At 42.3% G+C, this 23,660-nt stretch overlaps 1 protein-coding gene across 1 annotated transcript; it reads right to left on the reverse strand.

Annotated features, from left to right (window-relative positions):
- Positions 1 to 462: 462 nt before the first annotated feature.
- LOC115658633 (cytochrome P450 3A9-like) lies at positions 463 to 20,084 on the reverse strand. Its single transcript, XM_030577872.1, has 13 exons — positions 20,014 to 20,084; positions 15,723 to 15,816; positions 14,375 to 14,427; positions 12,215 to 12,314; positions 11,714 to 11,827; positions 11,309 to 11,397; positions 10,707 to 10,855; positions 7,772 to 7,899; positions 7,018 to 7,078; positions 5,636 to 5,796; positions 4,527 to 4,753; positions 2,403 to 2,565; positions 463 to 898 (listed from the first exon to the last, which is right to left on the reverse strand). The coding sequence occupies exons 1-13, from the start codon at positions 20,082 to 20,084 to the stop codon at positions 806 to 808; spliced, it is 1,503 nt and encodes a 500-aa protein (XP_030433732.1). The 3' UTR covers positions 463 to 805.
- Positions 20,085 to 23,660: the final 3,576 nt, after the last annotated feature.

The raw sequence follows: 23,660 nt of genomic DNA on the forward strand, positions 1-23,660 counted from the left end.
TGGGAAGGAGTACCGCTAGAAGAGAGTCATACCTGGCCTGATCTGAAGTTTAACAGTGCCTGACTCAGCACAGTTGCCAGAAGTCATGTCTGTCAACAAGGGTTAGGTGTGGTTGACTTTAATTAGCTAACACAATACTGAGCATGGTTTGCCCTTGTCCCCGCTTACTGCTAAATTGTGTTCCAAGCCCATTCAGCTAATGCAATTGCTGACAACTCTGTTCAGACTTGATCAAATTCCTTACTGTAGACCAGGTAGCAGAAGATAACTTTGTGAATGAGGTGTTGCTCTTTAGTGGAAACTTTACTTTGTAAATATATTTTATACAATCAGAATTAGAAAAGCTATTTACTGTTTAATTACTGTCCAATGACTCAGATTACATTTTTGACAAACATGCTTTTTGTATGCAGTGGTGTTGTAGCCATATTGATCCCAGGATATTAGAGAGACAAGGTAGGTGAGGTAATATCTTGTATTGGACCAACTTTTGTTGGTGAAAGATGAGCTTTCCAGCTACATGGAGCTCCTCTCCAGGCCTGGGAAAGGGACTCATGACTGTCACAGCTAACTACAACAGAGAACACATAGTTTAGCATAGTTAGTATATAGTCTAACGGTTCCTTACCTCACCCACTTTGTCTCTCTCTGTCTCTCTAGTCATGCTTTTCTGCAAATATTTAGCAATTTTCTTCTGAATTAAACTCTTCTGTGCTTACATCAGCTTCCCAAAATAACCTGTAAAGTATCTGTTGGTAAAGCAGCCATTGGCCTCTGAAGAGCTGCTATAAAACTCCACTGGATTTTACTCCTTCGATTCTGTGGTTCTGGGGACCAACTTCAGAATGATAGGTTCCATTGGAGTTATGAATCCTTTTGAACTCAGTTTGAGAGGTATCTGCAGTAATTAGAGAAGGTCATTTAGATCCCACTGAATAAAAGACAGATAAAAAGGGGATATAGGACAGAGGCATTTTGTCCTTGGGAATAGGACTGTTTCTGGCCTACTCAGGAACACAAACCCTTGTATATCTGTGTCACAGGTCTTCGGTTTTCCCTGTTTGAAGTTTACAACAAGATTTGTGCTAAACATGGATGTTTCAGTTCACAGTGGCTTCATGTGAATCTCCTGGGGTTCACAGACCTCCGTCTACCACTGGTTTAGTTGACTTGTAGGTTTAAACTAAGCCAAAATCTCTAAATGAAACTCGTATTGAATAGGTTTGCCTGATTTTTGGGTAGAGGTAGGCCTGGACCAAACCATATATCCAAATGGCTTATTTTGCAATTCACAGTATTCCATTAACATTTTGGCTAGGATTTGGTGAAGGTAAAATTGAAACTATCAGCATATATATCACTGCCTTTGGGTAGAATGGTCTCTTTCTGTGTAGTCCTAATGAAAGGAAGTGAGTTGAGTCCTGATGAAACTAAATGAACCAACAGCAAACATTCACTTGCCTTCCTATAACCAATTGTCCAAGAGAATACTTTTGAATGATCATATGGGCACCTACTGAAATGCTATTTGTGGAGATTGATTATTTATGATCATTCTTACAGTCTCTTGCATCCTTTTGCTCCATGACTCGCAACTAAATATTTCTCCATGATGTTCAGGGAAGGAGATAAATGTGCATTTCTGAATAGAAAAGTTCCTAGTTCCAGGGAATGACAGAGAAAGGATTTCATCAAGAGTCTAATATGTCTGTGTCAAAGTATGTCTGTGTTATAGTACTCCTGGTTATGGTTTGTGAAGACCTTTGTGAAGAGGTTGTTTCCTGCTAAAAATGTTTAAAGCCTATGATCTGAATATTTGTCAAAGCAGGTTATAACTTTGTATTGGAAGTCTGGCAATATTTTGACTCGAGCCATTGCTTTCTTAGGGAAATGTTACATAGGCAACTAAGCAAAAGGGATTTGGACTTCAAAGGGGCCACTTTACTAAATAGATGAAGGCTGAGCCATGATTTGCAGAAACCTCACCTTAAGCTGCCTAGGGACTTGAACACAAAAACAAGGACTCATTTATAGTGTAACTAGATATGAGTCAAGCCATTTCATTTCTGTATGGAATACTATATGCTGATGTCAACTAATGTACCTGATTGAGGGTTTCCACTAAAGCTGATTAATCCTTCTCCATCTCCTCTGTCCTCTAAATTTCTCTCTCCTAGACAGTCTCTTTTCCCTTTCAGAATATTCCATTGTAAATTTCAGACTACTTCACATTATGGACATTAAATACGGTGTATAGTCTACCGTGTATTATACCTGTTCATTTTGCATCTTGTGTTGCATATTTATCTTGCACTATATTCCACTGTTCTAGCCAAATAAATTGAGGCAGTTTTATATTAACTGTTTTTGTAAATAACTGCATATAAATCTGGATTTCTCACCGGAGTTTCTTTACAGGGTCTGAATGTAAAATTCTGCAGCAGACTGGCAATAGCAACTTTTATGGAGAGGAGAGCAAATCTCATTCCAATGCAGTTCCTAGGTCCAGCTCCAAAGGGCAGGTACATATAAGGATCCATCGTCTCTTTGTTCTCTTTACTGAACCTGGTTCCAGATACAAGCACATGAGCATTTATGCAGGAACTGAGACACAAATTCTTGCCTGCTGTAACTCTATTGACATCAGCAGAGCTACCCCAGGGGTGACTTCACCAGAAATGTCTTTTTTTTTATAGAGAACATGCTCAGTTTTGAGGTACAGAAACATGATCTGGTTTTAGAAATAACTTGTATTGCCACAGTAATGGTCTAACAATTACCCAGCCCCTTGCCATGTGGGGGAATTTCAGTTCAAGTTCAAAGTTGTATCCTTTCTCCCCATGACTTCATGGGAACGTCATGAAAGCAAAGTCAGAGGTTGCTTCACAGCACCAGAGTCCTTACTGACCTCTACAGAGGATGTCCTGAAGAATGGCTGAACTGCCCTATTTCAGGCAGGAATGCATCTTGGGATGAGTTTGGGTGGGGAAGAGACTGTGTCAAATGGTGTCATAAATATAAAGGGAAGGGTAAGAACCTTTATGTATGCAATAACATCAAATTGCTCCTGGTCAGAGGTACAAAATCACTTATGTGTAAGGGGTTAATCAGTTCCATTAACCTAGTTGGCACCTGACCAAAAGGACCAATGGGGAAAGAAAATACATTCAAATCTGGGTGGGGGGGGAGGTGTTGTTTGCTCTCTCTGTGTGTTCCCTCTTGAGACAAAGAGAGAGACCAAGCAGGTAATCCAGCTCCTACTGAAATGATGCATCTAAAATTACAGAAATTGTAAGTAATAGCAAGGAAATGCGTTAGATTATCTTTTGTTTTCGCTTACGAATTTTCCCTGTACTAAGAGGGAGGTTTATTCCTGTTTTGTAACTTTAAAGGGGAGAATCCTCTGTGTTTTAAGTCTTTTTTATTACCCTGTAAAATTACCTTCCATCCTGATTTTACAGAGGTGCTTCTTTTACTTTTTTTATAATAAAGTTCTTCTTTTAAGAATCTGATTGGGTTTTAGTGTCCTAAAAAAACAAAGGTCTATGGTCACTTTGTTAACTTATTTGGTTGGTATATTCTCAAGCCTCCCCAGGAAAGGGGGTGAAGGGACTATAGGGGCGAGGAATAGGGCTCCAAGTGGCCCCTCCCTGAATGCTTGTTTAAATCACTTGGTGGTGGCAGCAATACCATCCAAAGTAAGGAATTTGTGCCTCCAGAAAGTTTTTAACCTAAACTGGTGAAATATAAGCTTAGGGAGTCTTTCATGTGGGTCCCCACATCTGTACCTCAGTAGAAGCTTGACAAAGTACATAGAAGTGTCAAGTAGTGTCAGAAATGAATTTCAACCTCAGGCTGGACAGGAAAGTGAACAGCAAAAACAAAGAAACTGAGCTGACAATCAGCTCTCATAGGATACAAGGAGCTTTCCTGTGGACATTCAGTTGATAGTCCTTAAAACATCTGAGTGAGAGTTCTAGGCAAAGCTTCTGCAGAGTAATGAAGTCCCATTAATGCTTGTGATTATCAGTTATATTCACCTTCTAGCTGTTAATGATTTTGTCATATAACATTGCATTGCAAGAGTACTACCTCATCATGGCATGGTCTGTCATTGGTTAGGCTACTGTCAAGTGTAAGTGCAGGGCCACAGACATCAGTCAGCTGGACCAGGCAAAATGTTTCTCTCTATCTTCTATGTGTGACTGTTGTAAAAAGGAGTAGCACCTTGGAGACGTGAGCGTTGAGTTCATAAATGAAAGACCGATAGAACTCAGACACAGTTGCTCATATTGGACATATAATCTTGCTCCTGTTGAAGTCGATGGGGATTTTGCAATTGGCTTCAGTGGGAGCAGAAGCAGGTATTTTGATATTCTCTGAAGACTCTCTGCCTGTCTTGTTACAAACAGTTATGAAGGTTAAACATGACAAGGAATTTCTTTGCAAGAGACTGATATTTAAGAATGAATTTAAATATATCAGTACTGTATATTGCTTCTTCCCTATCAATATAGGTTCTATACCTTTCAGGTCTGAACTCCTCTGGTTCTGGCCAGTATTCTGGGATGCGATGCAGAAGGTAGGGTGGGATCATAACCACGGTGCCTTTGGAAATGGTCACTCCATTTATCTCTACGTCTTTCTTGCAGACCCTTTCAATTCGCCCTCCAAAAGGAAAGAGCCTGAGAGTTTCACTCACTGCCATGTCAACATACTCCATCTTCATCAGGGCATCATAAGTGAGAGGTGCCTTTAGTGGAAAACAAAAATGTCTGTCAGGCATGCAGGAGTTTACACATCTAGTTTTAATCTGATCAGTGTTAAAACCATCCTGTCCTCCCCAATTTATCTCTTGTCACAGTACATGTCCTAGGTATACTGGGGGTAAAGCTAGGAGTTAATTTACATTGAGGACAGGAAAATCAAGATGAGCAGGAGTCAGTGCCCATTTTGTTTATACTGAAAGCTTAGATGGAAAGGGACCCCCCTTAAACACACAAACTGCATGAAAACAAGACTTGTAGTCAAAATCAGCATTTCTGAGCCTCTTGCTGTGGCCAAAATATTGGTAAAAAGTGGCTTCAGTGGAGAGAGATTGGTAAAGGAGCCCAGTGTAAGAAATTATAAACAAAAGTTGGTACCAATGAAAAAGCAATAAGTTATCATTTTGCCCTGTTACTGCTCCATGTCTCTCAGCCAATCCCCCCTCAATACGGTGCATATGCTTTCTCTTCTTACATTCGTCCTTTCCCTCCTTCTTTGCCCCTGCCCCATAAATACCTTATTGTTGAATAGCAGGATTAAGAAAACAGAGGTAAATTGTCCCTTTTAATATGCATTATTGAATGGTGGGATTTTGATGAGAGATAAATGACTGAAGCTGGTGGAAGGGGGGAGACATTTAGACACACAGATACAGAAAATTCTTATATGTGGGCTGGTGAAGATTCCTTTTATTGTCTGCTCACTGTATACTTCTGAGCTCCCAAAGGATTGGTGAATCAACACTTAGAATATTTTTTTAATACAACCATTTAATTTCTTTAAAGAACAGTGTTGCTGACTTTGAACTAGAGAAGAGGGATTTCCCATAAAGAGACGCTATATATCACGGAGCATCCAATACTCTTACCTGGTTGGGAAGAACAGAGTCTATCTCCTCCTGCACCTTCTGCTGTACATCGGGGTGAGTAGCTAGACTGTAAACCATGTAGCCAAGAATGGAGCTGGTGGTCTCATAGCCAGCAAAAATAAAGATAATTGCTTGTGCCAGAATCTCGATATCAGTCAGGACTGTGAAAGGAGATTAAAAACAGGCAGAAAAGGTGAAGTCCAAATGCACACTATGTAGACTGTGCTGTTTGTGGCACAGTACATATTGTATTTTATACACATACGCACAGATGAGGACGGTTTATCTTATTGTCCCATGTGCAGGAGCACAGAGTTAAGGTAGGTGAATTAGATGCTAATAATTTATTTGAGTCCCTGATATTGAGAGTTGGCTTATTCAGAAAACACCAGTCAAAACAAGGAAGTCAAGTTTGCTGTTCCTCTTCAGGTATTATAATTATAGTTTGCTATAATAAAAAAATCATGTAACACGTAAAATCCTGCCACAATCCCTATGAAAGTTTCTCCTAATTAAACCAGCAGGGACTAAAGAAATTACTAGCTGTAAATGATGGGTGTACGTATGACCCTGTGGGCTGATGAACCTGTTCAGCAGGAAGTTTGGTGTAAGGTCAGTTTGCTCACTACATCCCTGAAACCTGGAGCGTGATGCGGAGACCTTGGTCTGGAGTTGGTGTAATCATCACATCCTTGTAGCCTGTAGAGCAGGGAAAAGACTACTGAAAGGGTTACAATGAGAATGTCTGTTTGGATCTAAGCTCATCCCTTACCCCAAGGCTTGAGTTCTACAGAGGGAGTAAATTCAGTCCCTGAGAGAAGAGTACTATTTGTGTCCTCTGAAATGACCGTGCTAGCTAATGAATGGTCAACTGCTGGGCTCCAGGGGCAGCTGTGTCTTCTCCCCTTGAGGCAGAGAAGGGGTGTCAGATGTGGGACTTCTTGAGGATAGTGTGAGAAAAGAAAAAAGGGGGGGGGGAAATCTCACAAACCACCTGCTTCCATCCACCCCTGAAAAGAACTGAGAATATTTGCTCATAGTGATAAGAAATACAATGCTGACAAATATTTGGGAGAGTGAGAAGGGTCAGTTTGTCCCTGGGTATATAGGTACATACCACCGCAGTATCTTTCATTGAACAACCCTAATTAATATGCTATAGAAGATGCCATGGAATGCATTTTTTTTAATTGCAGGAAAGGAGGCAAATTACGTATTTTATATAACATTGTTGTGCAAATGTGCACATGAATGAATATAAATCTTCTCTGCAGTTTAACAGGATGAATAATCCTATTCCCCTCAGTCCAGGAGCCTCCAAAGGGACTCAGTTATAAATAATTTCATGGTTTTACCTTTATTTGGGTGACCCAACCCATTGCTTTCGTGACTGATGTTTAAATTCTGGGAGTCAATCATCAGCTGCAGGAAATCCACTCGGTCCTGGGAAGAGAAGTAACATTTAGAAGACAGCTGGTGGCACAGAGAGCAGACTTGGACTTTCATTCTCACAAAGAGCTCTGAGTAGAGGCTGGAACCGCAAAGCTAAACCTCTTTAATGCAGATTACTTGGAACCCTTATACGGCTTTACAATTTCGGGGGAAATAATCAGAGTAAGTGTATTTCAGACCCCTATATGATAGGGTTTAATATTCTCCCTGGGACTGGATTGAGGAAGTCCTGCAAGATAATAAGAGTGATTCTGTCCTCTTATCTTTGGTGTGAAGACCACATCTTTTATGGGGACCATGTTGCTGAATATTGAGTATTTGTAGTCATTACTATATCTACTGCTGAGTAAGCAGTATCTCTCTCTCTTTCTGCTCCAGCCTCCCTAGGCCACAACATGGGTGATCATATCTTCTGCCAATTTGCTGTCAAATCAAAAGCATTGCAAGCCCAAACTGCAATTGCTTTTACCCTGATGTGGCCCGAGGTCACTGCTGCATTCATTCTGTTCTGTGACTCTGCTGGGACTTTAGTTCAAGCAAAATTCTGGGTGTGGTGTTGTGCTGGCTTCTGGTCATTATTTGACGTAAGTTGCATTTTCAATGCTGTCACGTGAAGAATTTTTCAAGTGGGCTAACTAACTGGATAATATTCTTTGGTTCCATCATTGGAGAAGTCTTCCTTACCGTGCGGGTTTCTCTCTTGCGCTTTTCCTTTATTTTGGTGACTGACCGTGTGAAGAATTCCAGGGCATCATTTGGGAAAATGTTCACATTCAGCATATCAAGAAGAGGAATAAGGAATGGAAATACAGCTAGAGCAGAGAGAAACTCATTGTGAGAGTGAGGCAACCTGGGCAAAAAAAATCCATTTCCTTAAGGTATCAATGAAAAAATATAATCAGAACAATAAATTTGACAACATTTAGACCCTTTTCTGAATGACTCAGAATCCAGATTTTACTGGTTGGCTGTTAGGATCCAAATGACATTCTTAGCTGAACCAGGCACTGAGCAAGTACAGTGATTCAAATCCAGCTCCAGATACTAGCAACCTAGTGCCCAATTCAACCCTGGAGCAAATGGGACTTGCTCCCATTTACATAGGCAAATGTGCTGACATGGTGCAGTTTGTGTACTACCCAAAGGCAACAGGGATTTGAGAGGGATAATCCCTCCTCAAACGCAGTTCCTTCTTAAACTGTGCCTGGGGAAATGCAGGTTCACACTACCCCTTACTAAGGTTGCTGCTGCACTGCTACAGTTTAGCCCTGTGTATAAATACCTGCCCCAAGAACATTCCAGTCGGATTAACTCTCCTGTGGGCCTGGGCTATTAGATTTTTGTGGGGACCCGGGTACAAGTCTTTTTCCTAATTTAAAACAAAATAATCACAATTCTGGCATCAAGGCTATTAACACTATATTAAACTTGCCTTTTAATTAATATAAAGCTGTTCTGTGGTTACATTTTAGTGTTAAAAATGTAGAATACAGTTACATTAATTCAAAATAGCCTACTTACCACCTTAGAACAGCTGTTATATTAGTTTCTTTCTGGGAGAGAGTTTGGGTGCAGGAGGAGGCTCCAGGCTGTGGCAGAGTGTTGGGGTGCAGGCTTTGGGAGGGAGTTTGGTGCAGGAAGGGATTCTGACCCGGGGCAGGAGGTTGGAGTGCAGGAGGGCATGCGGGGTCTTGGAGGGAGTTTGGGTGCAAAAGGAGATTCTGACCTGGGGCAGGAAGTTGGGGTGCAGGAGAGGGGTGCGAGGTTCCGGCTCTGGCTGGGAGGCGCTTGCCACAGGTGGCTCCCGGTCAGAGGTGCAGCAAGGCTTCCTGCATGCCATGGCCCCACACCACTCCTGGAAGCGGCCAGCTGCTGACCCATCTGTGTGCACCCTCTGTGGGGAAGGGGACAGTGTTCCCAGCCAATGGGAGCTGCAGGGTTGGTGGTGGGGGCAGGGGTAGCATGCGGAGCCTCCTCCCACCTGCCAGGGGCCGCAGAGATATGCCAGCAGCCAGCCACTTCCGGGAGTGGCATGGGGCCACAGCATGCAGGCAGCCTGCCTGAGCCTGCTGTGCCAGGGTCCCTCTTAGCCCGGGGCCCTGGGCTGCAGCCCCTAAAGCCCCTGCATTAATCCATCCCTGCTCTCAAGCCATGTGTATCTGGTGTTTTTTTGCCATTGAGACTGGGGTTGATCATACTGTGTGAGTGCAAGACATTCCTCCAGCTAGCACTAGCAGTATTCCACAGAAATAGCTTCCCACCCCAAGAAATCTTTGGAAAAAATGAACTAATAACAAAGCCTGGCATACTCAGGATGAAAATATTGTTGCCCTTTTTGTCCTGAGCAGCTCGTCAAGATTTGGGGCTGGAAGTAGAAACTAGTGATAATCAGGCATTTCTTTGAAGCAGTTTTGTTTGTTTACAAAGACTGTACAAAGTCCTGTCTCTCCGAATGCAGAAGGAACCAGGAACAAAAGGAGCAGTTTCTGAGCTAACAGCCCCCAAGCCTCTGTAGCCAACATCAGACCCAAAAGCTCACTTTATCTTTTTCCAGGACCAAATTTGTGCTTACAGGCTCCTGCTTGGCTTTTTCTTGGCTCTTTTCCTCTTCCTCTCTCTGTTCTTGACTGTGACCTCAGTATCTGTGTGTACTCCCACACCTGCTGGTCACAATACCCAGCTTAACCCACTGTCCCTGCGGTGCTAGTTTCTGGGCAGACTGTATTAGGCTTTGGGCTGGTCTACACTGGGGTGGGGGCTCTATTTAAGATACGCAACTTCAGCTATGCTATTTGCATAGTGGAAGTCGAAATATCTTAGTTCGACTTACCCGGCCATCGTCACAGCGGCAAGTCAACTGCCGCAGCTCCCCTGTCGACTCTGCTTACTCCTCCTGCCGAGGTGGAGTACGGGCATCAACTCAGGGATCGATTTATTGCGTCTAGATGAGATGGGATAAACTGATCCCCGATGGATCGATTACTACTCGCCAATCCGGCGGGTAGTGTAGACGTGGCCTCTGTTTTAGATGTGGCCCCTTAAGTGTCTCTCACAATTATCTTAAATGAAAAACACATTCACACTCCAGCTTGAATGAGGTTTTACCTCAACCCATAACAAGGTTTCACCCAGCTCATGATGATATTCTGAAAGCTTTGGGGAGTTTTTCAGTCTGGCTTGAATGTTCTCAAATCCTTTACTGTCCCACACCCTGGGAACCAGATCCAAATCTCCACTGCACTATTGTGACCCTTCCTACCTGCTATATAATAGAATGGACAAATGTTGGTCTTATTTGTGTCAACACAACTCCACTGACTATAGAAAATCTTCTCTCTTTTAGAGATTACCATAGTCATTGGGGTATAAATGAGTATAATTTGACACAGATAAACCATCCTAGTGTAATCATAGAACTGGAAGGGACCTAGGAGGTCATCTAGTCCAGTCTCCTGTACTTATGGTAGGACTAAGCAATCAAGGTGGAGAGTTTAGTTTCCCTAGACGTTAGCTAAGTTTTGGAATGGAGCAGTATGTACTATTGTTGCTTCACTCATCCTTACTGAACATCAGGATCACAGACTTGGCTGGAGTTTTCAATGAGCAGGAGCCAACTTACATATCAAAATAAAAAGTGGGGAAAAGATGTCAAACTTCACTAGTTTCTTAACCTCCTTCACAAATGGGTCTTGGGGGTTGTTCATGGAGTCAATATTCACACCAAACGAAGTGCTAGTGATAACATCCATGCTGTAGGCACCAAACACGCTGAGAAAAGACGGAAAATAGAATACGGATTGTGGACTTAACATTTGAAATAGGTGATTATAACCTTTCACTTGCTTCACATATGACACCTCCTTAAAGAAAACAAACCCCTTAGAAGGAATCCTCTTTCCTTCGCCTGAAAACAAAGAAAGATATGCAATACCAATATTGCATCTGTGAGAAAACAGGCAAATTTCCAAAAAGCCTCATTCAGAACTTGCATAGCCTAGAATCTCGTAATCTTCCTCAGGGTATTATATACTCGTTAGCTCATGTGTAGTGGAGTCTGGTGGAGTTAGACCTGCTCAAGCGTTGTGATTATCTTGTCAGTTAATTGCTGTGGCACCCCAGACAGACACAATCCCTGCCCCAAAGAGCTCACAATCTAAAAATCACACTATATCAACAGCTGTTGTCTGACAAGTCCCAGCCTTGCAGGACAGAATTACTCACTCTTTAACAGCTATCGGCTCATCCTTTTCCACTTGCTTCTGAACATTTCTCACCAAAACCTTCCCATAATGCGCCATGATGGGAAACATCTGAAATATAAATCAGAGCACACAAATAAAAATGTCCTATTTAAGGATAATTAATATAGTAACTTTTCCTATTGTTTAAAACATGGTTTCTAATAGCCTAGGGGAGAATCATAAACATTCACAAACATCATCTCTTTCAGCTTTCTGGGATCTTCAGCTTAATCCTTTTCCTTTTTACATTAGGCGATGCAAACGAAACAAGCTGATTTAGTAATCTGATTCTGACAGAAGAGACCAGACCATTGTGACTATCTTTGCCTCAATGCTGTCTGCACGGCCCAATAGTTTAGTTTGTGACTGCTCTTCTGGGTTTTACCTCCTTTAGCTTCCCACTGGTGAAGGTTGGAGAGAGCACAGTGCGAATCTTCTTCCACTGCTCATCCTCAGCAATGGAGATAGCCGACTTCAGCATTCCTGTTGGACCAAATATCTGGGGAGGGAAAGGCAGAGCACAGAAGGGATCATATTTAGCTCACATTGATTGTTTCAGCTGAGTGGAATTTGTCCTGAGCGTTTTGCATTACCAGTTTCAGTAAACAATCCCAATAGGTTCAACCGCTTTTTAAAGTGCAGTCAAATAGGTTTCTTTGAGAACCAAAGCACTCTATTCCAACCGAGCTTTTCCTCCTTCCTTCTTTAGTGCAGGAGTGGAGGGACATGCAGTGGAAAATGAGCTTAATCCTAGATGCACATTCATTCTCATGTACTAAGAGATGCTAACGCATACCTATACTGTGTGTTTCTAACAGTAATTGAGATTGTTTTCGTTTAAGACTTTATTACGTTTTAATGAAGAAGATTAAAGATTGGAACCTACCCGGCGGTTAGTAAAGGTGGTGTAGCACTCTTTCACCAGTACAGTTTTAATGAGTGTAGAATCCAGGATGGCCAGCACAGGCTGTCTGCCATCGTAAAGCCTATGGAAAAAAGAACACATTGCAAAACCCACCACTATCAATGGAAAATAATGAATTCAATGGAAGCTCCTTCATCAAGTTTTCTATGATGGCCACAATATCTAGTCTTCATGAGCTTTTTATAGTAAAGTCCATGACTGGGTATGAAAAATAGGAATATGTTTTCTGTAATCTTTCATTTATAGTCCTCAAGGTGCTACTGATAACAATAGGTAGAGGATTTGCAGACAGAAGTGTGGTTTTAACTTGATGATGCTCATTTAATTTCATCCCATTCCTCCTAGTTATGTCTTTTTCAAATCCTCTAAATAGCATCACTGCCTTTTTGACGTTTACATCCTTCAAATACATGTAGACCGTTCCCTACAAGTCCTCATTTTGCCAAGCAATACATACTCAGTTCCTTAATCTCTCTTCATAAATCGATCCTTTCATTCCTACTGGAGCTAGAGTAGAATTTGTACTGAAAACATCTTTTCAAAACCAGACAAAGGACACAGTTTTTTCCGTGACACAAGCACCTTGTTCTGTGTCATTAGGGAGCATTTCTACATTATAGAAATAGAATAGACATGGAAAGTTTTTTTGCAAAAAAGAATGTACAGCAGGCAGTCATCTTGACTCATAACACAGTGTGAAAATTAAGACATTTCTTCAAGTTTCTTTGCCAGATTTTAAAGAAAAGATCCAAGTGTACAGGGGACTGAGCACCTACAACACCCACTGCAATCCATGGCAGTTTAAGGTGCTGTGAATCATCAATTGTTAACTCTTGACATTTTAGGCATTTGTGTTAAATTTCTGATGGTATACTGATTTCTGGCAACAAACTCATGAATTTTGCCCTTCTTCAAAATGCCCACCCTTTCCCATTACTTTCAAAGTGTTTGAAGCCTGAGGGTGCCCTTAGTGAAGATGGCTCCCATTTCCCTACTTTGCGTGTAGAAGTGAGGCCGCCTCTAGTAAAGATGTTTGCTCCCTCGCGTTGTTTCCAATGGGCTACCCTCAAGAAACACGACTGTCCTTGGGCTCTGTATTGGGAATTATAAGGAGACAATGGGAGGGAGAGAAGGCAGGAAGATGGCTGGTGCAAACATATGTGGACTGCTGTAGGGAGAATGAGGTGGAAAGCAGAGTAATGTGCGTTGTAGAAGGAGACTAGGGCAGAGGAGGCTATAGGGAGGATGAGGGAACTCAGAGAAATAGGAGTGGCGGAGTGGAAGACCCACTGCCTATCGTGCTGACTGGTATTGTCTCATTGTTTCCTTGTCCTGTTGTCTTTTGTCTTATTCTTGGATTATGAACTCCGCAGCAAAGACTGTCTTTTTGTTCTGTGTTCATACAGCTCCTACCACAATGAGGTCCTGGGCCATGACTGGGGATCCTATGTGCTATAATAATACATAATAACAACTAATGGGTAGGAAAGTTTGTGGGGAAAAGGAGAGAAATTTGTTTGTGTGGGAGGGGCATTTAAAGGTATTTTCCCTAGACTCTGAAACTTTTTGAGAGCTGTTACTGTGAATAGATATATACATTGCTGAAAACAACAAGGTGTGTTCCAGATGTAGAGCCGGAGTTATAATCATAGTGATAAAAGATGAAGCGAACATCCAATGCAGAATAAGAGTGGTGGTAATGCAGATGTATTGCCCTTCATCAGGACAGATGTGACAAGGCAGACCTATCAGTCTATCTTGGGTATTTCTATAGTTCCTATCAGCTACAGTATTATGGCTGTTTCTCAATGGAGTACCTGGGCTATATATACCCTCTGTCACAGGTTTTAAACAAGTAGAATAGAACACCTGAGTTATAAACCCTTCTGGATCCTGCTCCTATTAAAGGCAGTGGGAATTTTGTTATTGTCATCACTGAAAGCAGGATCTAGTCATTTGGATCCAAATTTGAACACCTTTCATCTGACAAGCCAGGTTAAGCTCTCTATAATATGTTAAGCTCGCCTCCTCTGATGGATTTTTTTTTCACCATCTGATTTAGATTTTGGGTGAACTTTAAAGATCCTGAGCTGATGAATACTGTCTAGTAAAAATACTCACCCCCAGATTTTCCCATATTTCTGAAAGCAGTTTTTGTCAAAGTCCACTATACCCTGCAAAAGAAATTTTAAGATGGAATTAGAAGTGGAGCAAGAGTACTCAGGCAGAAATTTCAGCAGCTACATGGCAGAAACAGCCTAGGGACTCGAGGATCTACATTATAAGCAAATATCGCCCTCAGATAGACATGCACATTGACTTTGATGGTTACATCATACATATATCTGTGCACATAGTTCATCCTGATGTTCGTTACTGTGATTCCTTTTTTAAGCCACAAACATAGCTGGGTAGGCTTGATGAGTCTGCCTGTCTGCTGGGCCTGCCTGTTGCTTGATGGGTCTACCTGTCATTCTTGGGATGGGTTTTAGGAAGGGAATATTCTACCACAGGCATAGGCAACCTATAGCATGCGTGCTGAAGGTGGCACGCTAGCTGATTTTCAGCGGCACTGAGACTGTCTGGGTCATGGCCACTGGTCCGAGGGGCTCTGCATTTTAATTTAATTTTAAATGAAGCTTCTTAAACATTTTTAAAACCTTATTTACTTTACATACAACAATAGTTTAGTTATATATTATAGACGTATAGAAAGAGATCTTCTAAAAACATTAAAATATATTACTGGCACGCGAAACCTTAAGTTAGAGTGAATAAATGAAGACTCGGCACACCACTTCTGAAAGGTTGCTGACTCCTGTTCTACCATGTTCGGTTAGGGGCGTTCAGACAATCCAATAGATGCCCAAGTAGTTTAGTAGTTAATAAATAAATACAAATTTTCCTGTTATGCAAATACAATGCAATGGTCAGAAGGGACAGAATGCTGCCCTTTTAAGAAGGAGCCATGTACTTTTCCTTTGCTTGTGCCATACAAGGAGGAAGCAGAAAGCCTGCTGAGATGGGAAAGTGAAGCTAGAGCTGGCAGCTGGGCTGAGAAGACTCCTGTATAGGCTGCTCCTGAGGCCTGTGTGACTTCCAATGACCTTGTGAGCAACAAGACCCTCCTAAGAATATCATTGGATATGTGTGCCCGTATGTCAAACCTGAACTTAAGGCGACTGTAAGTAAACGGTGTACCAAAAAAATGGTGTAAATATAAATGGTGAGTCTGCAAGCTAGCTTGATCTATGTTTGTCTTTTTTGAGTTAGCACCAAGGTCGCATGAGGTCCTTTACTTGAGGTGTACAGAATAGGTGTCATGGTCTACATTACAGAGACTATCTGCTGTCTTGGGTCTCCACATGCGAGCAGAACTGCTTGTGCAGGATATATCTATCAGTGCAGCGTAAATGCTTTGGTAATGTAATATGAGGGATGTGTATTTCTCGAGCCCTCAGACACTTACTTTGCGATACTCCAAGGTGGTCCCAAAGAAAGGCAGGGGCGTTGGCCCGGGAATACCCAGTTTCTTAAATAAACCATATGGCCAGATCCCATATCTGTAAAATAATAAGAATCTGAAGGTCACATAATGGTGACAACAGGCTGTTGGATCTCAAAGCTACCTGGGGGGCAGCGGAGCTGTTGCACTATAACAGGAACTAGGCTGTGGAAAATTTGGTCCAAAAATTAGTATTTTGTAAATCTATTTAATAAACACAGCCAGTGATAAGCTTCACTGCTGTAATAGATCGTCAATGAGCGAGCCCTGAGGTAAAAACAATCATCTCATAAAGGAATAATTGCTCCAGTAGAATGGGTCCTTCAAGCCATTAGCAAAATGCAAAAGAGAAGCCTCTCTGGGCTCATTGCCAGCATAGGGAGAGGAGCCAATAAAGAGAGAACCATGGGGAAAAAAAGCTTACATATGTTTATTACAGACAAACCAAAGCCTAGCCAGACATAATGTCCTGAGCGGAGCTTTTATATGGCTGCACTTTAATTTCATGTATTGTTCTCCCTGTACTTAACCAAATGTTAGTGCAGTGGTGTGTCGGGGAGCCTAGTCTGATGGGTTTCTCTTTGGATTTTGTTGACAGCTTTGCAGATTTCTCTTCTCTGAAGCACCTTTTTTGGAGGTGTAAAGCTATTCCTTCTACCTCAGGGCTCTCTGCTTCTCTATAAAGATCTGGGCTGCAGCATTTTGAAGCTTGTCTTTGGCTATGTTGAAAGAGCTTTTCAAAATATTTGTTACTGGATGGAGGTTACCAACTTCCCTTGGAAGAACTTTATCACTGGGTGAATGTTATAGCTTTGATGTTTAGCAAGGAAACCTTAGCCAGAGGCCTTGTTTAGGCCAGAACAAGGAGGGGGGTTGTGGGGTTTTAAAAAGGGTGAGTATATTGAAAGGTTGACCTCTTGCTGATGCTGTATTTTATTGTGCATCATACTGACACTGGAAATTGTATAAGATGTTTATCAATATTTATAATTCATGCAAAGGATTCCAAAGCAGTTATACATGTGTGGGATGTTTGTGTAGAGAGCCTCTACATCCATGGTGGCTAGGATGGTGTTTTCTGGGAGGTGACCAATGCATTGTAGTTTCCTCATCCTCCCTGATTGAACTGACCTCGTTATCTCTAGCTTGCTTGCTAGCATATATATACCTGCCCCTGGAAATTTACACCACATGCATCTGAAGAAGTGGGTATTCACCCACGAAAGCTAATGCTCCAAAACGTCTGTTAGTCTATAAGGTGCCACAGGAGTCTTTGCTGCTTTTACAGATCCAGACTAACACGGCTACCCCTCTGATACTAGTCACCAAGGTGTATGGCACAGGTCTGTGAGTTAGGAGACACATGCTCTATTTCTGTGTCTGTCACTGACTTGCTGTGTGATATAGGGCACATCCGTTACCGGTTTGTGCCTCTGCTTTCCATTATACAAAACTGGGATGACAGTACTTCTCTTCCTCACACCTTGTCAGGATGGTTCATTCATTGATGTTTGTATAATATTTTAAGATTCCCCAGACAGATGGTAACAAACTCCATGCCCAGCTGAAATCACAGGGGAATTTTAGGATAGCAGAGTAGAATTACCTAATTTGAAATGTTGCCAGAACACTACAGGCTAACAAACACACTTGTAACTGTAATGTGATCTACCCAATCTGTTCCTTTCCACCTTGAGAAAGGGGAATAGTGCTCCAATTTAATCCCTGTAGGTAACTAGGAAGTTTTCATATGAAAACAAAAAGAAAACACTGCATTTTGATTTGTTTGGGATCTAAGCTACCCCAAATCTCAGTGTAAGGGTACAAAAAAATGGATAGTAGAGCTGGGTGAAAAATGTCAGCGTTTGAAATTTCAACAAATTTGTCAAAATTTCAAATGTCAAGAACAAAATGATACAAGATTGTGTGACTATTTGGACCCATTTTTAGTTATCTCTACTGGCTAGTGTGTGGGCAAACCATTGCCCTTCCCTGGGTAGAATCACAACTGTTCAATCTGTGTATTGTCCTATACTTTTAACAGCTAATAAGGATTCTCCTTCAACTGGGCTGTATTTTCAGAGCAGAAGGATTTAGCTTCTGTTACTGTTGTCACAGGGAAGTTCGGAATAGCCATGAGGTGCAGCCAAATGACACCTGGGAAGTCCTAGAGACAAGTTTGTTGAAATATCAGGGTTTGGATCAGCAAAGGATCCAAACTGAAGAGCAGAAGGAGGCATGGGGGGCAGGAGGAAGGGTTTGTCCTTGCACAGCCCACCTCAATCTAAGACATGCGAAGATGTTCAAGAATTAGGTGGTCACAGTTTTGGAAGCTAGATATTACTGAGTTGTAAGAGCTGGATAATTGCCAGTGTAGATCAGATAAATGGACTTTGCTATTGACCACATTAATCATTAGGCTCTGTGCTTAAAAACCTGCAGTCTTTGTCTAGCTCTGTGAAAATCTATGCTGCTTTTCCTCCCTCAAGGAAGGTAGTTGGGAGGAGCAGGCTTAATAAAAAGATCCCTCAGCAACTTCTCAGAAGCAATGAACTTCTAACCTCTACAGAAGTATTTCTCCGAGAACCCCATGCATACCCCAGTCCCCTTCAAGCCATTAAAGGAAGAACAGCATTGGCAAGTGAGAAAACTAAGACACATTGCCACCCTCCAGATTGCCCTCCTGGATGTTGTTTTCCTCTATTGTCTTTCTGCTACTCTTTATTGTTGAAGTGTGTTTGTGTATGTATTTACATATGTAAATGTTTATAGAGCTGCATATGTAAATACTTCTATTTACTGCATATTCTGTCTCTAGAGCAGCTTTAAGATAGTCCTTGCCTCATAGAGTTTACAATCTCTTACTACATGTTTCTACAGTATGTAGCAAAACTGGTCTGTGATCCTGTTTGGCGATTCTAGCTGCTACTGTAATGCAAATAATAGGAAATTATAACCTCCACCAAAACCTTAGTAGACAGCTCTATAACTTGCCTAGCAGATACAGGTATAATAGTTCCAAAGGTTGGAAGCTGAAGCTAGAAAAATTCAGACTAGTAATAAAGCACGAACTTTTAATAGTGAGAAACAACTTACCTAGGTATGTGGTGAATTCTCCAACAGTTGCTGTCTTTAAATCAGGACTGGATAACTTTCTAAGAGATCTGCTATAGTTGAAACTGAAGTTATGACCTTGATGCATAAATATTGGGGGAGATTCTTTGACTTGCGATATGCAGAAGGTCAAGGCTAGATGATCATAATGGTCCCTTCTGGCCTTAAAATACATGAATCAATACAAGTATCCCCCGCTATCACAAGGGGATTGTTATTACCTTCATACTTTGTAACCAGATAATATCAATTCACAAAAATACTCTGTTTACAGATCTCCCTAGATTGGATTAAGGATGGCTGGACCATCCCTTTGTCGATATGTCTTTCGAAAAGGTTTGCTAGCCAGAAAGCAGGGGCGGCTCTAGACATTTCACCTCCTCAAGAACGGCGGCATACCGCGGGGGGCGCTCTGCTGGTCGCCGGGAGGGCAGCAGGCGGCTCCGGTGGACCTCCTGCAGGCGTGCCTGCGGAGGGTCAACTGAACCCCACGACTTTAGTGGACCTCCCGCAGGTCCACCAGAGCTGCCTGCCGCCCTCCTGAAGACCGGCAGAGCGCCCCTCGCAGCATGCTGCCCCAAGCACGTGCTTGGCATGCTGGGGCCTGGAGCTGCCTTTGCCAGAGAGCCCTTTGAGTTCAGAGGCTAAAGATCCTACAGCAGTGGTTCTCAACCAGGGATCCAGGGCCCCCTGGGAGTCTGCAAATAACTTTCAGGGTATCTGCCAAGCAGGGCCAGAGTTAGACTTGCTGGTGCCCAGGGCAGGAAGCCAAAGCCCCACCATGCAGGACTGAAGCCTGGGGCTCTGAAACCTGCCACTTGGGGCTGAAGTCGAAGCCTGAGCAACTTAGCTTTGTGGGGGCCCTTCTGGTGTGGGGCCCTGGGCAATAGCCTTGCTTGCTACCCCCTAACACTGGCTCTGGCTTTTATATGCAGAAAAAAGTTGTTGTGGCACAGCTGGACCATAGGGTTTTTATAACATGTTTGGGGGCCTCAGAAAGAAAAAGGTTGAGAACCCCTGTCCTACAGGACTGAAGCACAGGTTGCATTTCACGAGACCACTGGAATTAAGATATTGACAGTTCTCAAGATCTTGAAGGACATAGCACAAGAAGAGAAGTAATGTATAGAACTGCACTTACAGTATCAGGAGAGCAAGGAAGGTGATCAGAAGACCCCAGGTCTCAATGGAGAAATAGGGAAGGAAGTTCATCTTAGCTCTGTACTCCTCTCTCTGACTAGTCTAACTTTGATTTTCTCTTCTCTGCCCTTGATTAGGTTTGCACACTAGGTAAAATGAGAGAGAGTTTCACAATTTTATCTGTTACTCATGTGACACAGTGGCCTCTAAATGACCCTTGTGACAGGGGAGGGAGGAGTAAATGCCAGTGCGAGTGGAAAGAGGCAAATCCAGAAAGGTTATGTTACCTTAAGATGTAAGAGCATCTGAAACTAATCTCAAGGGTTTTAAATTTCTTCAATACAAATAGTTCAGTCATAAATTGTCAGCAATTCCTAACCTATGTGAGAAATGTTCCTTTATTATGGTGATAATCTCATAGACTTTAAAGCCAGATCATCTAGGCCAGGGATTGGCAACCTTTGGCCTGTGGCTGGCCAAGGTAAGCACCTGGTGGCCCGGTTTACCTGCCTGGTTTGTTTACCTGCCGCGTCCACAGGTTTGGCCAATTGTGGCTCCCACTGGCCGCTCCAGGCCAATGGGGGCTGCAGGAAGTGGTGCGGGCCGAGGAATGTGCTGGCCACCGCTTCCCGTCGCCCTCATTAGCCTGGAGCGGCGAACTGCGGCCAATAGGAGCTGCGATCGGCGGAACCTGCGGACATGGCAGGTAAACAGATACAGGCCGCCAGGGTGCTTACCCTGGCGAGCCACGTGCCAAAGGTTGCCGATCCCTGCTCTAGCCTGTCCTCCTGCATAACACACGTCAAAGAACCTCATCCAATAATATCTATATCAAATACATAACTTCAGTTTGAGCTACAGCATCTCTTTTTAGATTATAATAAGATTGTTTTAAAAATTCAAGGATAATTATGTTCATTTAGTAGCCATCCATATCCAAAAGCCTCTGGTCTCCCTAAGGGAAATAAATATAAATACAGTTACAATTTAAAAAATAAACCCTGTTCCCATTAAAACATTTCCAAAATCAGGAGTAAGAGCTGGCTTGAGCAGGAGTTAGGAGTAGGAGTAACCATACCATCGCATCTCCTGTGGTCCCATCAGTTTAGTCAAAATTTAAAACTTCAATTTAAAAAAAAAAAAGTTGCTAGCCCTACTGAAGAAAACATATCTAATGTGAACCAATGCAGTAATGTCCTCCTGAGTCTGCAGGCAGAGAGACTGAAACAATGGGCATGATTCTCCACTCTCTTACTCCAAGCTAATGCCGGCGACATTGTTCATGATTTATACCAGACTGACAAAGTGATCTTCCCATTTATGAGTGTGGGGGTGTTCACAATTTAAACATCACTGAGTAGAATTTGGACTTGTGAGCAAGACTTGAGGAGAGCCATCCAAGAAACCCTTTCCCACACAACACAAAAGCACCAAACAACCAAAAACATTAAAAGATATCTGTGTTAGGCTCTCCCTGAAGATGGCACAGGTGTTCTCTGGCGTTTATGGAAGGGGCTTCTTATCCATCCAGATTTTCTAGGAAGAGCAACAAGAGTGTCCTTCAGGTAGGCTGGCCCTGTATTATTATTTAGGGCTGTATTAAGAATAGAACATCGATGCAAGTACATTTCTTCATGCTAACTGATTAGAAATGGCCTTTTTTTTAAAAAAAAAGACCTTACTGAATTCTACTACAATATAAGTTATAGTTATTAGGAGAATCAAGCATCTGGGTGTTTCCTAGGTCATTTTGATGATGGGTGGAGTGATGTGTGGATAACACCAGAAAGACCCATGAACCAGCATCTGATCTTATTTCAGGAGGATCTGTATGGCTTTCCACCTTCCCCTGGCCTTTGCTAAGAGCTTTGGAAACAAATCACTCACAGATTAATGCCTATTAATAACAAATGTCTTAAAATTATTACATGTGTTATGTAAAAAAGTTAATGACAGGATTAGGTAAGCATGTGGCAAATTAGTATCCTATTCTCCTTAATGCAGGGAGATTGGACTCTGTGATCCAAAAGGCATTTTCTAATCCTATTATCTATGATTTTTTTTCATGGCTTTCCACAGAAGACAGTTTTTTTATAAAGCGATCAGAAACAAGCTGATACCCCATAGTCCTATTTATTTTGTTTTTAAAGGTCAATCATGTGAGTCCTCAAGTGAGGACAGAGTCCCTTTAGCTTTTATTGATATTGTAGATACCATATCCTGTCAACAAACTGGTGTAATCATAAGGACATGCAAAGTTCATTAACTAAGAGACACTTTCTTCTATCTTATGCAAACAAAGAAGGCCATAAACTGGACTGTCAGCTTTTCTCATTTCCAAACCTAAATCTCCTGTAGAAATTGCTATAGGAGAAGCTCTGGGGGATGGTAAATCCCTTGAAAATCCTCTAACAAGGGATCCTCTGGGTTCCACAGGAACCCTGAGTCTTCTGTGATGAGGCTATGAGCCTCAATACCTGTTATAGGACAGCTAACAGTGCTCCTCAAGTCCCACATAGTGTGATTAGCTTATTTAGCTGGTTCAGTAATAAAGCAGAGATCTCCATTGGTAACAAATGCAATATAACAATATAGCAATTCCCACCTCTGCCACCATGTCATAACATTTCTTCCCAGATCTGGACCTTAGTGTCCAAAATATGGGTGTTAGCATGAAAACCTCCAAGCCTAAGTACCAGCTTGGACCTGGTATTGCTGCCACCAGCTAAGAATTATACAGTGCCTAGCTCACTGTGGTCTCCCCAAAACCTTCCCTGGGGGACCCCCAGACTCAGATGCCTTGAGTCTTACAACAAAGGGAAATAACCCCCTCCCCTTGTTTCCTTGTTACTTCCTCCCAGGCTCCCCTCCCTGGACGACCCTAGGAGATTCCCTGCTTCCAGTCCTGGAAACACAAATACTGAGAGATCTAATCTCTCCCCCTCACCCAGAGGGTATGCAAAGTCAGGCTTAGTAAATCTAACACAAAGAGATTTTCCCCTTGACTTTTTCCTTCCACCAATTCCCTGGTGAGCTGCAGACTCAATTCCCTGGAGTCCCCACTAAAGAAAAACTCCAACAGGTCTTAAAAAGAAAGCTTTATATAAAAAGAAAGAAAAAGACATTAAAAATAGTCTCAGTAATAAGGTACAATATACAGGGTCAATTGCTTAAGAAAAAAAATGAATAAATAGCCTTATCCAAAAAGAATACAATTTAACACATTCCAGCAACTACATACATGTAAATACAAAAGAAAACAATATAAACCTATTGTCTTACTATCCTTGTACTTACAACTTGGAAACAGAAGATTAGAAAGGCAGGAGATAGAAAAATCACTCTCAGAGCCGAGAGGGTCAGACCCAAGACAAAGAACAAAGAACTCACACGCAAAACTTCCCTCCACCCAGATTTGAAAAAGTCTTGTTTCCTGATTGGTCCTCTGGTCAGGCGTTTGGTTCCCTGTGTTAACCCTTTACAGGTAAAAGAACATTAACCTTAGCTATCTGTTTATGACACCCAACAGCTCTCACCCATTCCTAGCACCTCCCACTGGCAGCCCCACTGATCAACACCTTGTCACGGAGTGTGGGGAGTCCAGTCCTGCACCCCTCTTCCTGGGACCCACAGTGACTCTTAGCCAGC

Source organism: Gopherus evgoodei, chromosome 10 (genome assembly GCF_007399415.2).
Source record: "Gopherus evgoodei ecotype Sinaloan lineage chromosome 10, rGopEvg1_v1.p, whole genome shotgun sequence".
NCBI lineage: Eukaryota > Metazoa > Chordata > Testudines > Testudinidae > Gopherus > Gopherus evgoodei.